The 16817-nt window shown below is 42.8% G+C and overlaps 1 protein-coding gene and 1 pseudogene across 3 annotated transcripts in view; one reads left to right on the forward strand and one right to left on the reverse strand.

Annotated features, from left to right (window-relative positions):
• Positions 1-16817, reverse strand: part of LOC311604996 (large ribosomal subunit protein eL29-like) — a 213119-nt pseudogene that overhangs the window by 158485 nt on the left and 37817 nt on the right. The window lies entirely within an intron of this gene.
• SLC5A8 (solute carrier family 5 member 8) overlaps positions 6301-16817 on the forward strand; it is a 43795-nt gene continuing 33278 nt past the window's right edge. The window contains exons 1-3 of one of the 2 annotated variants that reach the window (XM_084795297.1): positions 6301-7101; positions 12599-12664; positions 14560-14611. In XM_084795297.1, coding sequence (XP_084651423.1) covers positions 6751-7101; positions 12599-12664; positions 14560-14611 — 469 coding nt within the window. In that variant the 5' untranslated portion in view covers positions 6301-6750. The remainder of the gene's footprint in view (positions 7102-12598; positions 12665-14559; positions 14612-16817) is intronic. The other variant, XM_084795296.1, reaches the window with a different exon arrangement.

Below are 16817 nucleotides of genomic sequence, written 5' to 3' on the forward strand. Positions count from 1 at the left end.
TAAGGCACACACAATTAATAATCATAATCATAATCATAATAAAGAATTATTATAGGTTGAAATGAACTTGGAATAAGGTCTAATGGGAATAGTGGTTTTTTTTTCTCTCAGGCCCCCAAATTAATATCCATTTATGCTAACACATTAGAATAGGCGATTATTTTATAGGCAGTGACGATAGGACTTCCATATGTGCTCACAGACCATCCTTATGATTCTCAGTGCATGTGTGTGTGTGTGTATGTATGTATGTATGTATGTAATTAAATATTTAATTCAAAAAAGGAACGAACAATAAAGATACATGGTGACTGTTTCCTTGAGGACTACGAAGGAGCTGATAAAGGTGATAGACACCACACTCAGGATTTTAAGACGATGTGTTGTAGATCACGTTTGAATTTACTCAATGGCTTCCTAGACCCGGGGAATCTAAGTCAGCCCTCATCAATGCGAAGGACGCCTATATGCTCAGGTTGAGGTGCTAAATCAAGTTAACCAACTCGTGCCATTGCTCTCATCCAGAGCGAGGGTGAATAGTGGGAAGGCTGGGTGTGGTAAGTGGTAGAGAAAATAGTGAGAAAAACGAAAAGAAAGTAGAGAGAATGATGAAGGGTGGGGCCAGAGAGAGGCAGGCCACACCTTACATAGAATCATCAGGAAAAGCAAAGCCTATCAGGTCCGGAGGAGCATCTCTCGACAGCATGAATGTAAGTCGGGTGGGGGGGGGGTGGATTCTCTGGATAAACAGCATCCTCAGAGGAAAACAGTACGTCTGCGTGCTCTGGGCAAAGCCTTCTGGATGCACAAAAAGAATAGCAAGAATATTGATGTGAGGGAGCCCAGTGGAGAAGAGATGCTACATTGGTACCCAGGGACTACATTAGAAGCAACTTGGCTGTCACTCAAGTATTTGTACTCAGAGATGGGTGGGATATTTTGAACAATACACTGATCCAATAAGAAACATGTGTGAAGGACAGACTGTGAGGCACGTATGGAGACTCTACAGGCATTCAGCTGGGAGAGGAGGCAGCTTGACTCAGGGTTGCCGTGATGCACGTAGACGTGGTGACATTCAGGTTGTACTTCGAATAGAAAATGCCTTGTGTCCAATGTGGTACGTGAAAGAAAAAAAAAGAGGAATCAACACTGTCAACGATCCTGACACATGCGTTGTGTTGTGTCCTGTGATATATACCACAATCGTCGCCCAGAGCTTTCCAGCAACTGTGACTTCAAGGCAAAGAGTGATTAAGGACTTATGCTCAGAATATATTTTTCTTTCTTTCTTTTTTTTCTCTCTCTCCAAATGAGATAAAGGATCTTCCCTGCCCCCTCGTCCCCAGAAGAAAGCACATGAGTATGTCAACTCCATCCACATCCCAGTGATAGGCCACTTACGTCTGCAAAGTTTGCATTTAGAAATTAAAAAAAAAAATTCTCAATGCCAAGAAGCATGACAAAGTAGTCTGAACGTGGTGACACATTTGACATTTCCTTATGCAACACATAATACTGGCATCTGGGGATTTACTAAGATAAGCAAGCGGCAGTCCTTTTTCCCCATGCAGCTTAGCAGCTCCCACAAGAGAGGCTAAGAAGGCAGAGATGATGATTAATAGAGGAAACTTCTTTCAGTATCCTGCCAACTCACCATTCTCCTCCACAGACACCCACCCCCTTCCCCACCTTAAGGTCAGTGTGGGCAGCTGCAATGACAGTCCTGACTTCCATCCATTGCTGATAAAGTTACAGGTCCAGGGGACATGTGGCCTAAACTATGTGAGTTGGATTTCCTCTGCAAGAGATTTAGAACTAGAATTCAAAGATGCTAATTACCCTCTGCTGTCCACTGCATTGAGGGCTTAAAAAAACTGGCCTGGGCATTTTGACCACGTGCTATGACCACGCAGAGAAAAATCCCTCTGGGGAGACAGAGAAGAATGAAACTGGCTTGTAGATTGTCTTCTAGGTCCCAAAAATTACCTCATGAGATGCATGAGACACTCCTACACCAAAAAGCCTTGATGGAAGCAATTGAAAGCTAGGCATGCTGGTACATGGGGCTGAGGCAGGAGGATTACGATTTTGGAGCCAGTCTGGGATGAATAGCACAGCCCTGTCTCAAAAAAATAGCAGAGAGAGAGAAAGAGAGAGAGAGAGAGAGAGAGGTGGGGGGGAGGGGGGAGAACTTGTATCTTGACAGAATCTTTTTGTTTGTTTCTGTCTGGAAACCATGCTCAGCGCTATTTGATGAAATGGGTAAAAAAAAAAAAATGCTGGCAAATAAACAACAACAAAAGCCTTAAACTCTGAATAAACAGCTTCAAAATAAAAAAGTTCTTTCTGATACAGTTTCCCTAATTTTTTCCCTCCAAAATGCCTATGAAAACACTGAAAAACTAGGATTAAATAACCCTGTTCTAGAGTCCTTTCTAATAATTCCTTTGCTTTCCATAGCTTCTCTGGTTGTATTTAAAGATGAGAGTGTGAGAAAGCCAGGTAGGGGGACTAGGAAAAAACACTGTATCTGACTAGGAGAATAAAAGTCTGACCATCTCAGTGTTGAGGTCAGAATTCAGCTCTGCCACAGCATGATCTGTAAAGTTATAAACTTCCAGAAGAGATCAGTAAAGTGAAAGCCATCAATCTTTTGGCAGATCAGAAAATAAGATGATTATTAGAAAAATAATATTGGTCTGTGCTGGATAGTTTTATGTCAACTTGACACTTAGCTGAAGTCATTTGAGAGGAGGGAACCTCAATTAAGAAAACGCCTCTATAAGATCAGGCTGTAGGCAAGACTGTAGGGTATTTTCCTAATTAGTGATTGATGGGGGAGGGCCGACACCATTTTGGATGGTGCCATCCCTAGACTGGCGGTCCTGGGTTCTATAAGCAAACAGGATGAGCAAGCAGGATAGTACCCCTCCATGCATCAGCTCCTGCCTCCTGGTTCCTACCTTGTTTGAGTTCCTGACCTGACTTCCTTTGCTGATGAGTGGTAGTACAAAAGTATAAGCAGAAAAACCCCTTTCCTCCCCAACTTTTCTTTTTGTCATGGTGTTTCATTGTAGCAATAGTAACCCTAACCAAAACACTGTCTTATGGGGGTGGGCATCCCCCCCTCCCCGGAACAGCAAAGGTCCAAAGGAATAAGAACACCTCCAGGGTTTCAAACAAAATGAAGATGGTAAAAGTTATCACTCCTGGGACTAAATAAAAAAGAAAAAAAAATTAGCTTTCTAAAGCTAAAAATACTTTAGCATGGCTTTGATAATTTTTTTTTTTACTTATATTAAATGTAGAAGCAGAGGTAGAATCCACACCACAGGCAGTAAAGTAGAGCACACCCTTTTAGACACCAAAATTAATTCCATAAAAGACAAACTCAGGACGCACAGGTTAAAGAGCGGGAAGGAGATTCGGGGGCTGAGTATAACTCGCTGGGCAGGGTTGTTGAGGAAGAGTCTGGAATAGCTGGAACGGTAGCAATAAGTAATGCTTTTATTTAAAAATATTTTATATTTAATTTTAACATGCGTGTGTTTGCATATATGTGTGTGTTGGCATCCTTGGAGGGCAGAAGAGGCCACTGGGTCCTCTGCAGCCGGAGTTCCGAGTGGTTGGGAACTTTCTGACGTGGGTGCTGGGAACCAGACTCAGGGCCTGCGCAGGAACAGCAAGTGCTCTTAACTGCAAAGCTTTCTCTCCAGCCTCTGATATTCCAGCTTAAAATGTCATAGTTAATTTATATCGAAGGGACCACTTTGATAGAAATGGAAAATGTGCTATTCTGGAGATTTCTGAAAGTTTGGGAATACAAACATTGAACATAAAGCCATAAAGACCAACTATTTATGAGGAAAGAGACATCTGGTTGACCCCAGCTCTCCATTAAGAAATGCCAGAAGAAGATAGATGATTCTTCTGAAAATTGTTTTTGAAGAAAAGGGTTGTGTAGCACATTCTTCTTGAAGATATTGTTTGAAGGCTTATAACAGGACACCCAAGGGACATGGAAGGACAGAGTGTGCCTTATGCACAGCTCACAGCATTACATAAATGTTATAAGCAAGGGGAAATAATGAGGGAAGTTCATGTATTTAACTTTTAAAGTATAAGCAGGAATTCTAAAGTATAACTTTTAACCAATCCATTGTTACTAAGCTGGAAAGCAAGTAAACATGTACTCAGTTGCCAGCTCTCAGCAGTGTCAAGGGCTATGTTCCTGTGTCATCTCATTTAACCCTCTACAACTGTGCAATAGGATCACTGTCTCTTGGACAAGAGGACAGATCAGCAAGTAAAGGCTCTTGCTACCAAACCTAATGACCAGAACTCAATTCCTAGAACCCACACAGTGGAAGAAAAGAACCAGACAGGTTGACCTCTGATCTCCACATGTATGCAGACACACACACAGACACAGACACACAGACACACACACACACACACACACACACACACACACACACACACACACACACTAAGTAGATGTAAAGTTAAAATATTGCTAATTATTTAGAATAAAGAAACCTAAGACAAAGAAGCAAGAAGCAGGCTTTTGCCCCAGGCATGACTAATAAGTAACAGTCGGGATGCAAAATTTTTAAGTCTGCCTCTAAGTGACTATGGCAATGCAGTGCTCACAGGTATAGCCTGAAGTTCTGTACTTAACCCTAAGTGTCAAGAAGAGTTTTACTTAAATGCCTTTATATATCCTTTATAATGCCTACACACACACACACACACACACACACACACACACACACATATATATATATACATATATGACTTTTACTTAAATACCATATATATAGTTGGCTTTACAATCATTTTCAGAAGCAGATTCATTTCCTAGAAAGATTAGGGATCTCTCTGTGGGTTGTATTTACAGTTTGAGATACCAATCATGGTATGTAGATGTACGTTTCACACAGATAGGCCATAATTCTTCCCCACATCATGTTTAGGTGACCAGTTGCTTGGATTTAGCTTCCATTTCCCTCCACAGATGATATATACATGATACCAGCTCATTAAAAAAAAAAGTCTGCTAGAGCTTTCTTCACGCTTAGCTGAGCTGAAGGCATTTGATGATTGCTTCCTGCAGATCAACTGGTAAGTCATGAAGATGTATGAAAATGAAAATGAACTAAGGCAGTTTGAAATTGACTGAGGACTGGGCACACTTGCCTAGAGGGTGTATTTTAGAAGGAAGCCCAGAGAACCATCTTACTAGATGTGTTACATATGCTGGTAGTAACATTTCAAAGTAAGATACTTATAACTTGTCCTGAGTGATACTAGAGTAACCTTTTCAGGGTCTAGAGAGATTGCTCATTCGTTAAGAGCCCTGGCTGCTCTTCCAGAGGACCTGGGATGAATTCCTCTTACCCATTTGATGCCTCAAAACCGCCTGTAACTCCGGGGACTATGACGCCCCCTTCTGGTCCTCTGTTGGCACTGCATGCACATCGTGCAAAGGCATACAAGCAGGCACAACACCCATACACATAAAATAAAAATAAATAAATCTAAAAGAAAAGCATTAAAGAAAAAAAAATTTTTTTGTTTAAGTGGCTTCATTTAAGTGTAACAATAGTGTCTGCCTGAGTTAAGAGCCTTCTCCTCCACCATCTCCTTGGACAAGCGATTCATCTCCTCTCTTTCCTGGCTTTCTCTTTCTCCTCCTCCACCACATCTTCCTTCCTTCTTTCCTCCTTCCCTCTCTTCCTCTCAGCAGGGTCTCACGTAGTTCTTGCTGGCCCTGACCTCGCTGCACTGCCAAGGATGACCTTGAACTTCCGATTTTCCTGCTTCCACCTCTCAAATGTTAGAGTAACCGGCCTGTGCCTCCGTGCCTGTTGACGTCACCTCCCCGAAGCAGTTTTCCTCCTTTGAAAAATGGAGATAATTCCTATCTTCAGGGTAGTTGTAAGACTCATACTGGCTATTGCAAAAGGCATTAGACACATCTGTTTTTTTTTTTAAATCCCAAATCTCATTATATAGAGGATAGCAGCTGTCATTGCTACTTTTGCCTGCAGGACAGGGGATCAGACAGACTAGAAGGAATCCGAAATGTTTGTTGAGCGAAAACGTAAGCAACCCAGAGCACAGCTTTCTTAAAATTGCTCACCTGTCTAACCACTATGACCTCAGTTACTGCAGCTGTCACTCCCATCACCCATTAATCTGTCAAGTGATGGTGAGCCGCAAACTCTCCTTCAAGCAAGGACCCGGACTGTGAACTGGAAAGCGTGACAACTGCCCTTCGATCCGCCCCCCTACACACACCCATCACCTGCCTGTTTAAATGGCGCGTCCCTGCCGCTGTCACTTAATAAAACTTGGCCAGAGCGTGCGCCTTGGATTCGCTGGACTCTGCGGGACGCTCCAGTGTTCACCTGCCCCAGAGTAGCTGGGCGCCTAGGCAGTGGCAGTCGGGGCTATCCGGGTCAGCACCTGGTGAGTAGTGCTCAGCGCTGCGCGGGCGGCAGGCACGGACTTCGTCCAGTCCCAGATTGTCAGGGGCGCAGCTGGTGACAGGGGTCTTCCAGTCCAGGCGACTGGCAGCAGCTACCTAGGCTCCCACCGAGGATCCATACCTGCAGGACGTACCCAACCTCCGCGGGACGCCACGCCCGCCGCACCAGGGGGAAAGAAGAGAGCGCTCGCCCGAGGCGAAAGCGACCAGCGCCTCGCTGCCGGCCACCACTGCGCACTCCATCGCCTGGGATCATGGACGCGTCGCGGGACATCGGTAGCTTTGTGGTGTGGGACTACGTGGTGTTTGCAGGCATGCTGCTCATCTCGGCCTCCATTGGCATCTATTACGCCTTCGCGGGGGGCGGCCAGCAGACCTCTAAGGACTTTCTGATGGGCGGCCGAAGTATGACCGCTGTGCCGGTGGCTCTGTCCCTCACAGCCAGCTTCATGTCCGCAGTCACTGTTCTGGGTACCCCCGCCGAGGTCTACCGTTTTGGGGCCATGTTCAGCATCTTTGGCATCACTTACTTTTTTGTGGTGATTATCAGCGCGGAGGTCTTCCTTCCGGTGTTCTATAAGCTGGGGATTACCAGCACCTATGAGGTAAGAGGTTGTAGGGTAGAGAGGGGAGGCTTGCTTGCGTTTTCAGAGTCCTTAAGGAACTTTCTGGGGGCAAGCAGCTCCTGCCATATGGAAATCTTTCGTTCTGGGTGCATCTCGGATTTACTTCCCTCACCACCTCCCGCCCTGTTGAGACATACATCTCCTAAGGGGAATAAAATCCTTGGGATTGGGTTTTCTGAACTCGGATCCAAGCAAGTACTCATTTTGGATGGACAAGTACTCATTTTGGATGGACAAGTGGAACGGACAAATACTCGTTAAGGTCTCTCCAGGTACAAGCAAGCTTTAAAGTGTGTGTGTGTGTGTGTGTGTGTGTGTGTGTGTGTGTGTGTGTGTGTTGGAAAGGCTAAATCATTCCAATCTCATCGTTCTCTGGAAGATTGGGAAAGAGATGTCCACTCAAGGGGTTAAGATGTAGCTCTTGTTCCAGAGTTTGCCTTGAGACCAAATTCCACCACTTAACTCATGAATGACCTTGGGCCACCTACTTAATTAACCCCTTGTACTGGTATCTTCATCTGAAGAAGAAACTAGCACCGCCAACTTCATCTGATTGGGGTGCGCCGATGCAAGGTGTTCCATTTAGAACAGACCCTAGTACAGAGTAAATACAGCGTAACGGCTGGATAGAATTATTGCGACAGAGGTTATCCCAAGATGGCTAGAAAAATGCAGCACCAAGGTCCTTAAACAGTGCAGCTGCCTTGCTAAAGAAAGGTCAGGAAGGAGCCCCACACTTCATCTGTTGCAGCGTTCCTCTGGATGTCTGGTTTAAAAGTCGTTTTCAGGAAAAGTTGTTTTTGTTGTTGTTGTTGTTGTTGTTTTGTTTTGTTTTGTTTTTTTGAGGATGAAGAGATGTCACAGGTGTGTGTGCTTGTGTCACTACCAAAAAAAAAAAAAGGCTCAGCCTCCTTGCGGGGTGTCCTTCACCCAGGACCTGACCTGCAGGTGTCACAGACAAGTTCCCACTGTCCTAGGCCATCAACCAGGAAGCGAGGTGCCTCAGCTCAAAGTCTCTCAGCCCTGGAGTTTATGATCCATTTCCCTGAAACTCAGGGTCATTGAAAGCTGGTTTCCCCATGAGGCTGGTTCAGCCTGTGCTGGGCACCTGCCTCAGTGGCATGGCAAGGGTTGGTGACAAACCCTGCCTGGGTTCTAATGCTGCTACCCAGGTCCCAGCATGTCCGAGGTTGCACTGTCTTCTAACTGTGGTCACCGGGGTTTACGGAAACTTGGTCGTCATCCTAGGTGTGAAAAGAAGGGAATTTCCCCTTTGTGAGGGGAGGTGACAAAACTGGTTGTCCCAGGCCCAATTCAGCTCTCACAGCTGTTTTATGTTGGTTTTTTTTCAAGAACCTTTATAATAAGCCTCTGGTTATTTTGTTTAATAAAGAATTATTGATTTCAGAGTTTAACAATGAGGAACAGCGGATGGAATTTCAGACAGCTTTTGAAAACTCAGAAGGCTGATGACAGTGTGCTCACGTTTCCTGTGGCCACTGCCCTGGCTCTGTTCACGCCTGTCCCGAGGCTTTTCATGCCTGCACACTCACTTGCTTTCCCATGGCAAGGAAGTCCTTACATGCATACATGTCTTTATAAAAAGTGCACATGGAAAATGGGCAGCGCTGAAGGGGCCCTTGATCAGTGGGTTATGTATGTGGCAGAGTGTATTTCTCAGTGGGTGTGATGAGGACTGTTCCGGTACCTTAAGATGTGAACAGCTGCCCCCTGTCACTCATGTGTGTTAACAGCTGGGCTATGTGAGTGCCTGGTTCCTGTCATTCACACGTGTGACCAGGTGGGCCACGGCAGCACTGAAGTCTGCGAGCTCTGACCTGTAGCTAAGCAAAACTTAGAAACAGGTTTGAATAACCTGGCCAGAGGATGCCAGGCCTGCCAGGAGAACACTGCTCTCAGAACCACTGACCCATACCTCTCCAGAGCTGCAACATTAACTCAACCAGAAAAGGACTTCTCCTCTGTTCTTCATGACAAAAGCTAAGTTAGCAATGATACTAGCTTAAAGTGGAAGCCGATGTTTATTCGATGTTTATTTCATGCCTGGCACCAGACTGCCTGTTTTACATGTATTATCTCACTCAACACTCGACAACATGCTTACAGCCTTATTTTCTGGAAAAAAAGTTTCAGAGTAAGTTAGGTCAGTAGGAGAGGGGAAAGGGATCCATGCCAAACAACTTACTGATGGCCTCGGAAGGCTCTGGCGGGTTAGTTATAACCCGGGGCAGCTCAGAGAGGACCAAGGAAGCAACACAGAACCCTTGAATTTATAAGCACACTGTACATGCCTAGCTTGGGGTGTCAGGTGGTAAAGGAGAAGGAAGTTAAGCAGCTTGCTGAGCCTCTTTTAAGTTAATTGGTCATAGCAGAGGATTTCCTGAGGGAATGCTTCATGGTTCTGTGTTGAGGACGCCGAGACAGGCATGCTGCCCAACACTGAGTAATGGTCATCTTCACACGCTCACATGTGCACTATCTCTATATTTCTCTTTCTAGAGATTAATTTGGTTGGCCACAACATTTTCACTCTACCACCGCTCTCAAAATATAGATCTGACCGCTCTCAAAATATAGATCTGACTGTAATCCCAGCACTCGGGGAGGCAGAGGCGGGTGGATCGCTGTGAGTTCTAGGCCAGCCAGGTCCAACAAAGCAAGTCAAGGACAGCCAAGGGTACACAGAGAAACCCTGTGTCAGAGAGAGAGAGAGAGAGAGAGAGAGAGAGAGAGAGAGAGAGAGAGAGAGAGAGAATATGAATATAGATCTGCTAGGTTTTAATAATATCCAGACCCACAGATTGGCAGGGAGCCTGTTGTAGGAATCCAGTGAGATTCATGATTTCTTTAGGCTCTCTCAGGCTCTACCTTGAATTTTCAGTTACTTTATTCATGTGTATCAACTGTAGCCTTCACATCTCTAAGCTATTCTGAGTTCTGAGGACGATGGCAGATCTCCGTTCACTGCAGGTGTCTATTATTCTGCATTTTGCTTGTAAACTCTAGATCTGTTCTCTAAGCAACAGGACCACGATTTCTGCTTAGGTCCTTACCTCTGAAACCTAGTAAAGGACCCATGGCTTCCTGGTTCTGTCTTCAGTTGGCTTTGTGTAAGTGTAAATGTACTGGTCAGTTATCTTTAGGACAATTATATATGAAAAAATTCAAGTTCTTTGGTTCAACTTGTTACATTTTTGTTTTTTGTTTTTATGTTTTGAGACAGAGTCTCTTTGTGTTAGCCTTGGCTGTCCTGGACTCGCTTTGTAGACCCACAATGCGAACTCACAGTGATCCTCCTGCCTTTGCCTCCCGAGTGCTGGGATTAAAGGCCTGCGCCACCAAGCCCGGCTAATTTGTTACGTTTTCTTTTTCTGCCAAGTTCTCTTTAAGCTTTGTAGTCTCCAGCAATTGGATACATTGACCTAGAAAAGGCAAAAAGACTAGCAAGGCATAGTGGCACACACCTTTAATCTCAGCACTCGAGAGGCAAAGGCAGGCAGATCTCAGTGAGTTGGAGCCCAGTCTGGTCTACATAGTGAGTCCCAGGACAGCCTGAAGACTTCTCTATTCATATGTACTGCAGATTTCCTAAAAGAATTCTTCAGAAATAACACTACTCTGTTTCCAGAAGTATTTCCCCTTTCCAAAATACTCTGAATGACTGTGATGATACAGGACTCACAAGGTCCCTGACTTTTGAATCCACTGACCTCAGCATCAAACTTTTGAGCAGTTTCTGTCTTCTGATTGACTTATGTCACTGGATACTTTCCCTTGAAAAACCAAAGAGAAAGACTTGCTCTCGTGGTCCTCATTTTAAACACAAAGATTCCCCTGGATTAAGAGAGCAATAGCCTCAAGTTCATGAGCCAGGCACGGGACTGGTCAGGGGTTGAAACTCTGCTGTGAACGCCTTGCACTGTCTTGGGCGTTTGTTACCCTTCAGTTGTTTCTGAAGGTCTTATTTGTCTGTGGCACCGAGTACTTACTGAGTCTTAAACTCATGGTGAGATTATTTATTTATTTATTTATGGGGCTATAGACACAGATTCTGTGTATCAAAGTTTCCATTTTTGTGTGTCACATCCCTGACAACAGATAGGTTACAATCTTGGTCTTTTCTGAGTACCAGCATCCTCATCTATAACATAGTGCCAACCTCTCCTCCTGCTGCTACTTCTCTGTCTCTTCCTTTATACAAGATTGATATGCTAGCCTTTGACTTCTTTCCATGTGTACCAATAATATTTGAGTTAACTAATATCTTGGCCCTCAGCTCAGAAGTTCTTATTCTAGCTGTAATATATTATTATGTATTATACGACACAGAAAGTAAACAGATCATCTGATAAGCTATAGTAGTAGACTTCAGGGAGAGTTGGAAAAATGGAAGGGTCTTGGTTTTAAACAGAAGATGACATTCAAGAGACTGAGGCAGAAGGATGGAACATTTGAGGCAGTTTGGGCTACCTGGGAAAACTCCATTTCAAAAACAAAAGCAAAATCCAAGCCAACAAACTGACATGGGTAGCCAGAAATGGTGGCATAAACATGTAATTCACTAGGAAAGAAAGGGCAGTGGGATCAAAATAGCAAGACCAGAGGTTTATACATCAAGACTGTCTCAGAGAACTCAAGACAAAGCAACAACTGAAAACTTGACCTCTGTGATTTAAGTTACACACGCACGCACGCACGCACGCACGCACGCACGCACGCACGCACGCACGCAGACACACACGCCCAGGATTGCAGAAACTCCTGGAAATGACAAAGCTTCAGCAATTCTTCCTGTCAGGATCAGTCTGTGCCAATCCAATCCCTCCCAGCTGAGTGACTTCCATCGGAAGGACAAGGTGATTGGCTGTCCTGGGGTCACGTGATTTTCTCTTGCGCAGAAGAGGCGGGGCCTGATGCAGAGTTCTGTTGTGAAATAAGAAAAAGATTGATTTGATTTCTCAATTGAGTCAAAAGAAATATAGAGTGTTTACTAAGAGGAAAGAAGAAACAATAGATTGTATATTCTGAGAGAGAGAGAGAGAGAGAGAGAGAGAGAGAGAGAGAGAGAGAGAGAGAGAGAGAGAGAGAGAGAGAGAGAGAGAGAGAATATGAGACTACAATTCCATTTTTGTGACAAATTTTCCGGCTTTTCCAGTCCAAACTGGGGATGAAGAACAAACTGGTGATTGACATGGCAGTGCAAGGGAGTTTTCATGTACGGAGTGTTTGAGAGGAGTATACACATCTTTATATATATATTAAAAGTCACTGAGAGATAGTCTAAAGCATCAATTTTGCCATATGTAAGTAAGCACCATTTTAGTAAAAAAAAAAAAACACACACAGAATGTAAATAAGTTAAAAAGTTCTTTTAAGTGTCTTGCTTATATTTCTTGAGCTGATTTAAAATCTGTTTAGAAGATTCTCATCACTCTTTTTCGTCTTTTGGCAACAGTACTTGGAACTTCGATTTAATCGGTTCATTCGCCTCTGTGGCACGATCCTCTTCATCGTTCAAACAGTAAGTCCCTCTCCATTAACTGACTTTCTCTTTTGTCATCAAAATACTTTTATCAGTGGCATTGGGTCAGTCATGCTTGGGAAATACACGGAAGTTTAAAAAAGAGATGATGACAATATGAGGAAATGAAACAGAAAAACAAAACAAAACAAAAACACACTTGTCATCACAAAGAACGAAACCTGAAGATCCTTAAGCCGTGTTTCAGTGAAGAGTTACTTCCTGGAGGAATAATGATTTAAGTTTATTTAAATACTGTATTGGTCAAGCAATGGCTATGGAGCTTAAATATTCTTTCTAACCAAGCTGACAGTGAATGCATTTTTTTTAAATGACGGAAATATTAGAGGGAGCTATGTTGGCTGACGGGAGAAATTCTCACAGAAGGAAAACAAGGTGTAGATTTCTCAGTCCTTTTGCAACCGAGTTAGCAATAGATTTTTTTTTCTTTTAAACCTGACAGGAAGAACTTTAGGGAACAATTTTGTGGGAAAGCACACTTTAAAAATGAACCAACACTCTTTAAAAACTTGAGCCCTTTAGACCCAGTTGCAGCAGTGTACTTTGCATAAGAGAGCCATGAGCTTTAGAAGGGATTGTAAAGACATACACACAAACCCAGACACTCAAGAATATGCAGATGTTATTGATGACCAGGAATGGAAAGCAAAGGCTAGTACTGCATGGGTGCTTCTTGTTCCTTAGGAGGCACTGGAGGGTTTTCCTGTTCGTTATCTCATCATGTGTCTCTCTCCACAGCTGAGCACTGTAGGGCTGGATTTGGTAAGGGAAGGGGACAATTTGCATTTCTCCAAGCCAAAAACCACGTAAGCATATGCTTCAGAGAGATGACCTGGGACAGGCTGGCCCTTCCCACGGCTTAGCTTGGTTTTATTTTATAGCTTTGTACGTTTCATCAGGTCTTAGCCCCTGTGGTGGAGATTCTGATACTACAAGGCTAGTAGCTTGTATGTGTCAACTGTCTAGACTCTAGGTCTGGGTTAAACATGTCTACATGAGCAAGAAGTGGGAACAGTTGTTAGGAAGACAATGTGTCACTGCCCAGATCTTCAACATGGACAGAATAATGGCTAGAGAAACCAAGGAGGGGAGCCTTAACACTTCCTGTTTGAAGGATTTGCTTTCCTGTAGGACAATTAAGCACCCAATTAGCATATAAATGTTTTTAACAGTGCTACTTGGAATCAGCTGCTATAGAATGTATTTGAAGGGTGAAATGCAATGAAAATGATATTTTTAGAAAAAGATAATTTCTTCTTAACTATTGTACTCAAGACCAATAAATATTTGTTGAGTATATTAGTGGAAAGTGATTATGTAAAATGATGGCTTATAATATTTGAAACGTTTCATAATTATTAGTGCAAATTTACACCTTGTCTAATGACTTTAAAAGCCAGTTTTCAAAAATTTTACTTTGAAAAAAAATCATTTGAATGTTTGGTCTGTAGCTCAACTGTAGACTGCTCATCATGTTTGTATAAGGCTCTGGATTTCATCCCCAGCATTGAAAAAGAAAATGGTGACCGGTGATATTTGAAGGCATATAATTAGAGGGCCAACCTATTATTCTTCGTATTTAAGTATTTTAATTCTACAAAAATTGAGTTTAAATTTGAGTTGGTGGATCAATGAACTTTTTTTTTTTTTTTTTTTACTAATTACCACACTTTTATAAAAGTCTTCTTAAAAAGATTTTTGTGATGTTTAGCCACACTGTAGACAGAAAAGGGGAGTGGGTCAATTTCATTTAGATATTTTCAAGTTATAATAACACATTAAATATATTGAATGGCTCAATTCCTAATTGATTGTATAATTCATGTGTGTTGATTATTAATTTTATACTTCATATTTTCTTCTCTCCCTGCTAGATTCTGTATACTGGGATTGTTATTTATGCCCCTGCTCTGGCTTTGAATCAAGGTACATTGCTAAACTTTATTCTCTCTTCTTGGGGAGATAGGCAAATGAAAAAAGACTTCTAGTAATCCTCATGGGCTTTATGAGGGCACTGCAATGGGATTAACGTCTATACTAGCTTCTTTGAGGTTTGATTAGATAGTTCCAGACTATCTGAAGGATAATAGGACAAACCTAGACCTTCCTGGGGATGGCATGGGGGTTGGGTAGTTGCTTCTGTGTGGCATGTCCACCAGCCTTTCTTTATTTCTTCACAAGCCATGCCTCCTGCACACGCACTGTAGCCTAAAAGGCTGTACTCTTTCCTTTTTGACAGTCACCTGAGTCGGCCCTGTATTAATTTGCTTCCCAGTGCTTCCATAAACACCACTTATAAACAGAGCAGCAATGAACATGGTTAAACACGTGTCTCTGTGGTAGGATGACACATCCTTTGGGTATATGCCCAAGAGTGGTATAGCTGGATCTTGACGTAGATCCATTCCCATCTTCCTGAGGGATTTCCACACTGATTTCCATAGTGGCTGTACAAGTTTACACTCCCACTTGCAGTGGGTGAGTGTTCCCCTTGCTCCACATCCTTGCTGGCGTGAGCTGTCACTTGTGTTATCGATCTCAGCCATTCTGACAGGTGTGAGATGAAATCTCAAAGTAGTTTTTGATTTGCATTTCTCCGATAGCTAAGGATGTTGAACATTTCTATAAGTGCTTCTCAGCCATTCGAGTTTCCCCTATTAAGACTTATTTGTTTAGCTCTATATTTCATCTTTAAATTAGATTGTTTCCTTGATATCTAGTTTTCTTTTTTGAGTTCTTTATAGACTTGGGACATTAGACCTCTATCATATGTGTAGTTGGTAGAAATATCCTTCTATTCCATAGATTGCTTTCTTTGAATGACGGTGTCCTTTGCCATGCAGAAGCATCTCAGTTTCATCTTGTTGATCTTACCGTTATACAACCAGGATCACCCCCTGTGGACTTGCCCTCTAACGTCAACCATTAATTCAGAAATGCCCCTACAGGCTACTCTGCTAGAGACATTTTCTCAGCTGAGGTTCCCACTCCCCAGATGACCCTTGCCTCCCAGCTTTCATGTTTACAGCAACCTAACCAGCAGAGCTCCTAAGAGGTTTCTGTCTTCTGCTCAGATCCATGATGAAATCTGGTCTTTCTCTCCAGACTAATAATAGGGTCCACAGTGAAGTAGACAGTAGCTGTGTGACTTGACATATGAGGTTGCTCTAGTGACTTGTGTCTTCATAATTACCCATGGAGGCACCAATCAACAAACTAACTCTTTTCTTTAGATTTGTGCAGATAAAAGCAGTGAAACTAAAACAGCTTATTAACGCAGTTTTGGCTAGTCCTAGCTTCAAAAATACTACGGGAGGACTCTTTGCCCTTTGAATCCTTATCAGTTTGAAGTGCGTTTATCTCTAAAACTTCCTTGTAAAACAGATAAGTGCCATTTGTGATGGTTAAGAATGTGGTGCAATTCCTGAAGTAAGTATAATATAGGGAACACCTACCAATGCCATACTCCATTTTCCTGATTTTATGACAGGAGTGATAGTAACTGTTACCCAAGTCTGTAAAATATAATAGTTTTATTACAAAGAGTGTTCTGTAATGTACTCTTGCCATCCGCATGTCAGGCAAAATCCATTTCAACATCACCGATGGCAGAAATGGCTTATTTCATAGTTAAGAGATGAGTTACAAACTTGATACGTCATCGATTGGCTTTAAGTGTAATTAAAGACGTCAGGGTTTTGAAACACAGTTCTGGGAATAATCTAAGTATGGACTTTAATCTCTGATGACATCAAAGATTTTTGTCTTCTCTGTCTGGGGAAGTCTGGCGCCACTTTCTAGGCAATCAGAGCCACAGAGATCACATTTGGATGAGCCATAGAGATTGCATTTGGATGACTAAAATATCAATTGGGTTGTTTTTGTTGTTGTTGTTGTTTGTTTGTTTGTTTTGTTTTGCTGTACTCAGGAGAGTAGATGCCTTACCTTCTGAACAACAGACGCTCTTGTAAAACTTCAGAATTGGGACTTAATGTCCCCAGAGTTGTATTTATAGATTCTGTTTTCTTTTGTTATGGAAAAACTTCAAACAAATATTAACATAGGGAGAATAGTGCATTGTACCTTAATGTGGCCACCACTGTATTTTAATAACTACTAGTCAAATCTAACC

Source organism: Acomys minous, assembly GCF_964271855.1.
Source record: "Acomys minous genome assembly, chromosome: 9".
Lineage (NCBI taxonomy): Eukaryota > Metazoa > Chordata > Mammalia > Rodentia > Muridae > Acomys > Acomys minous.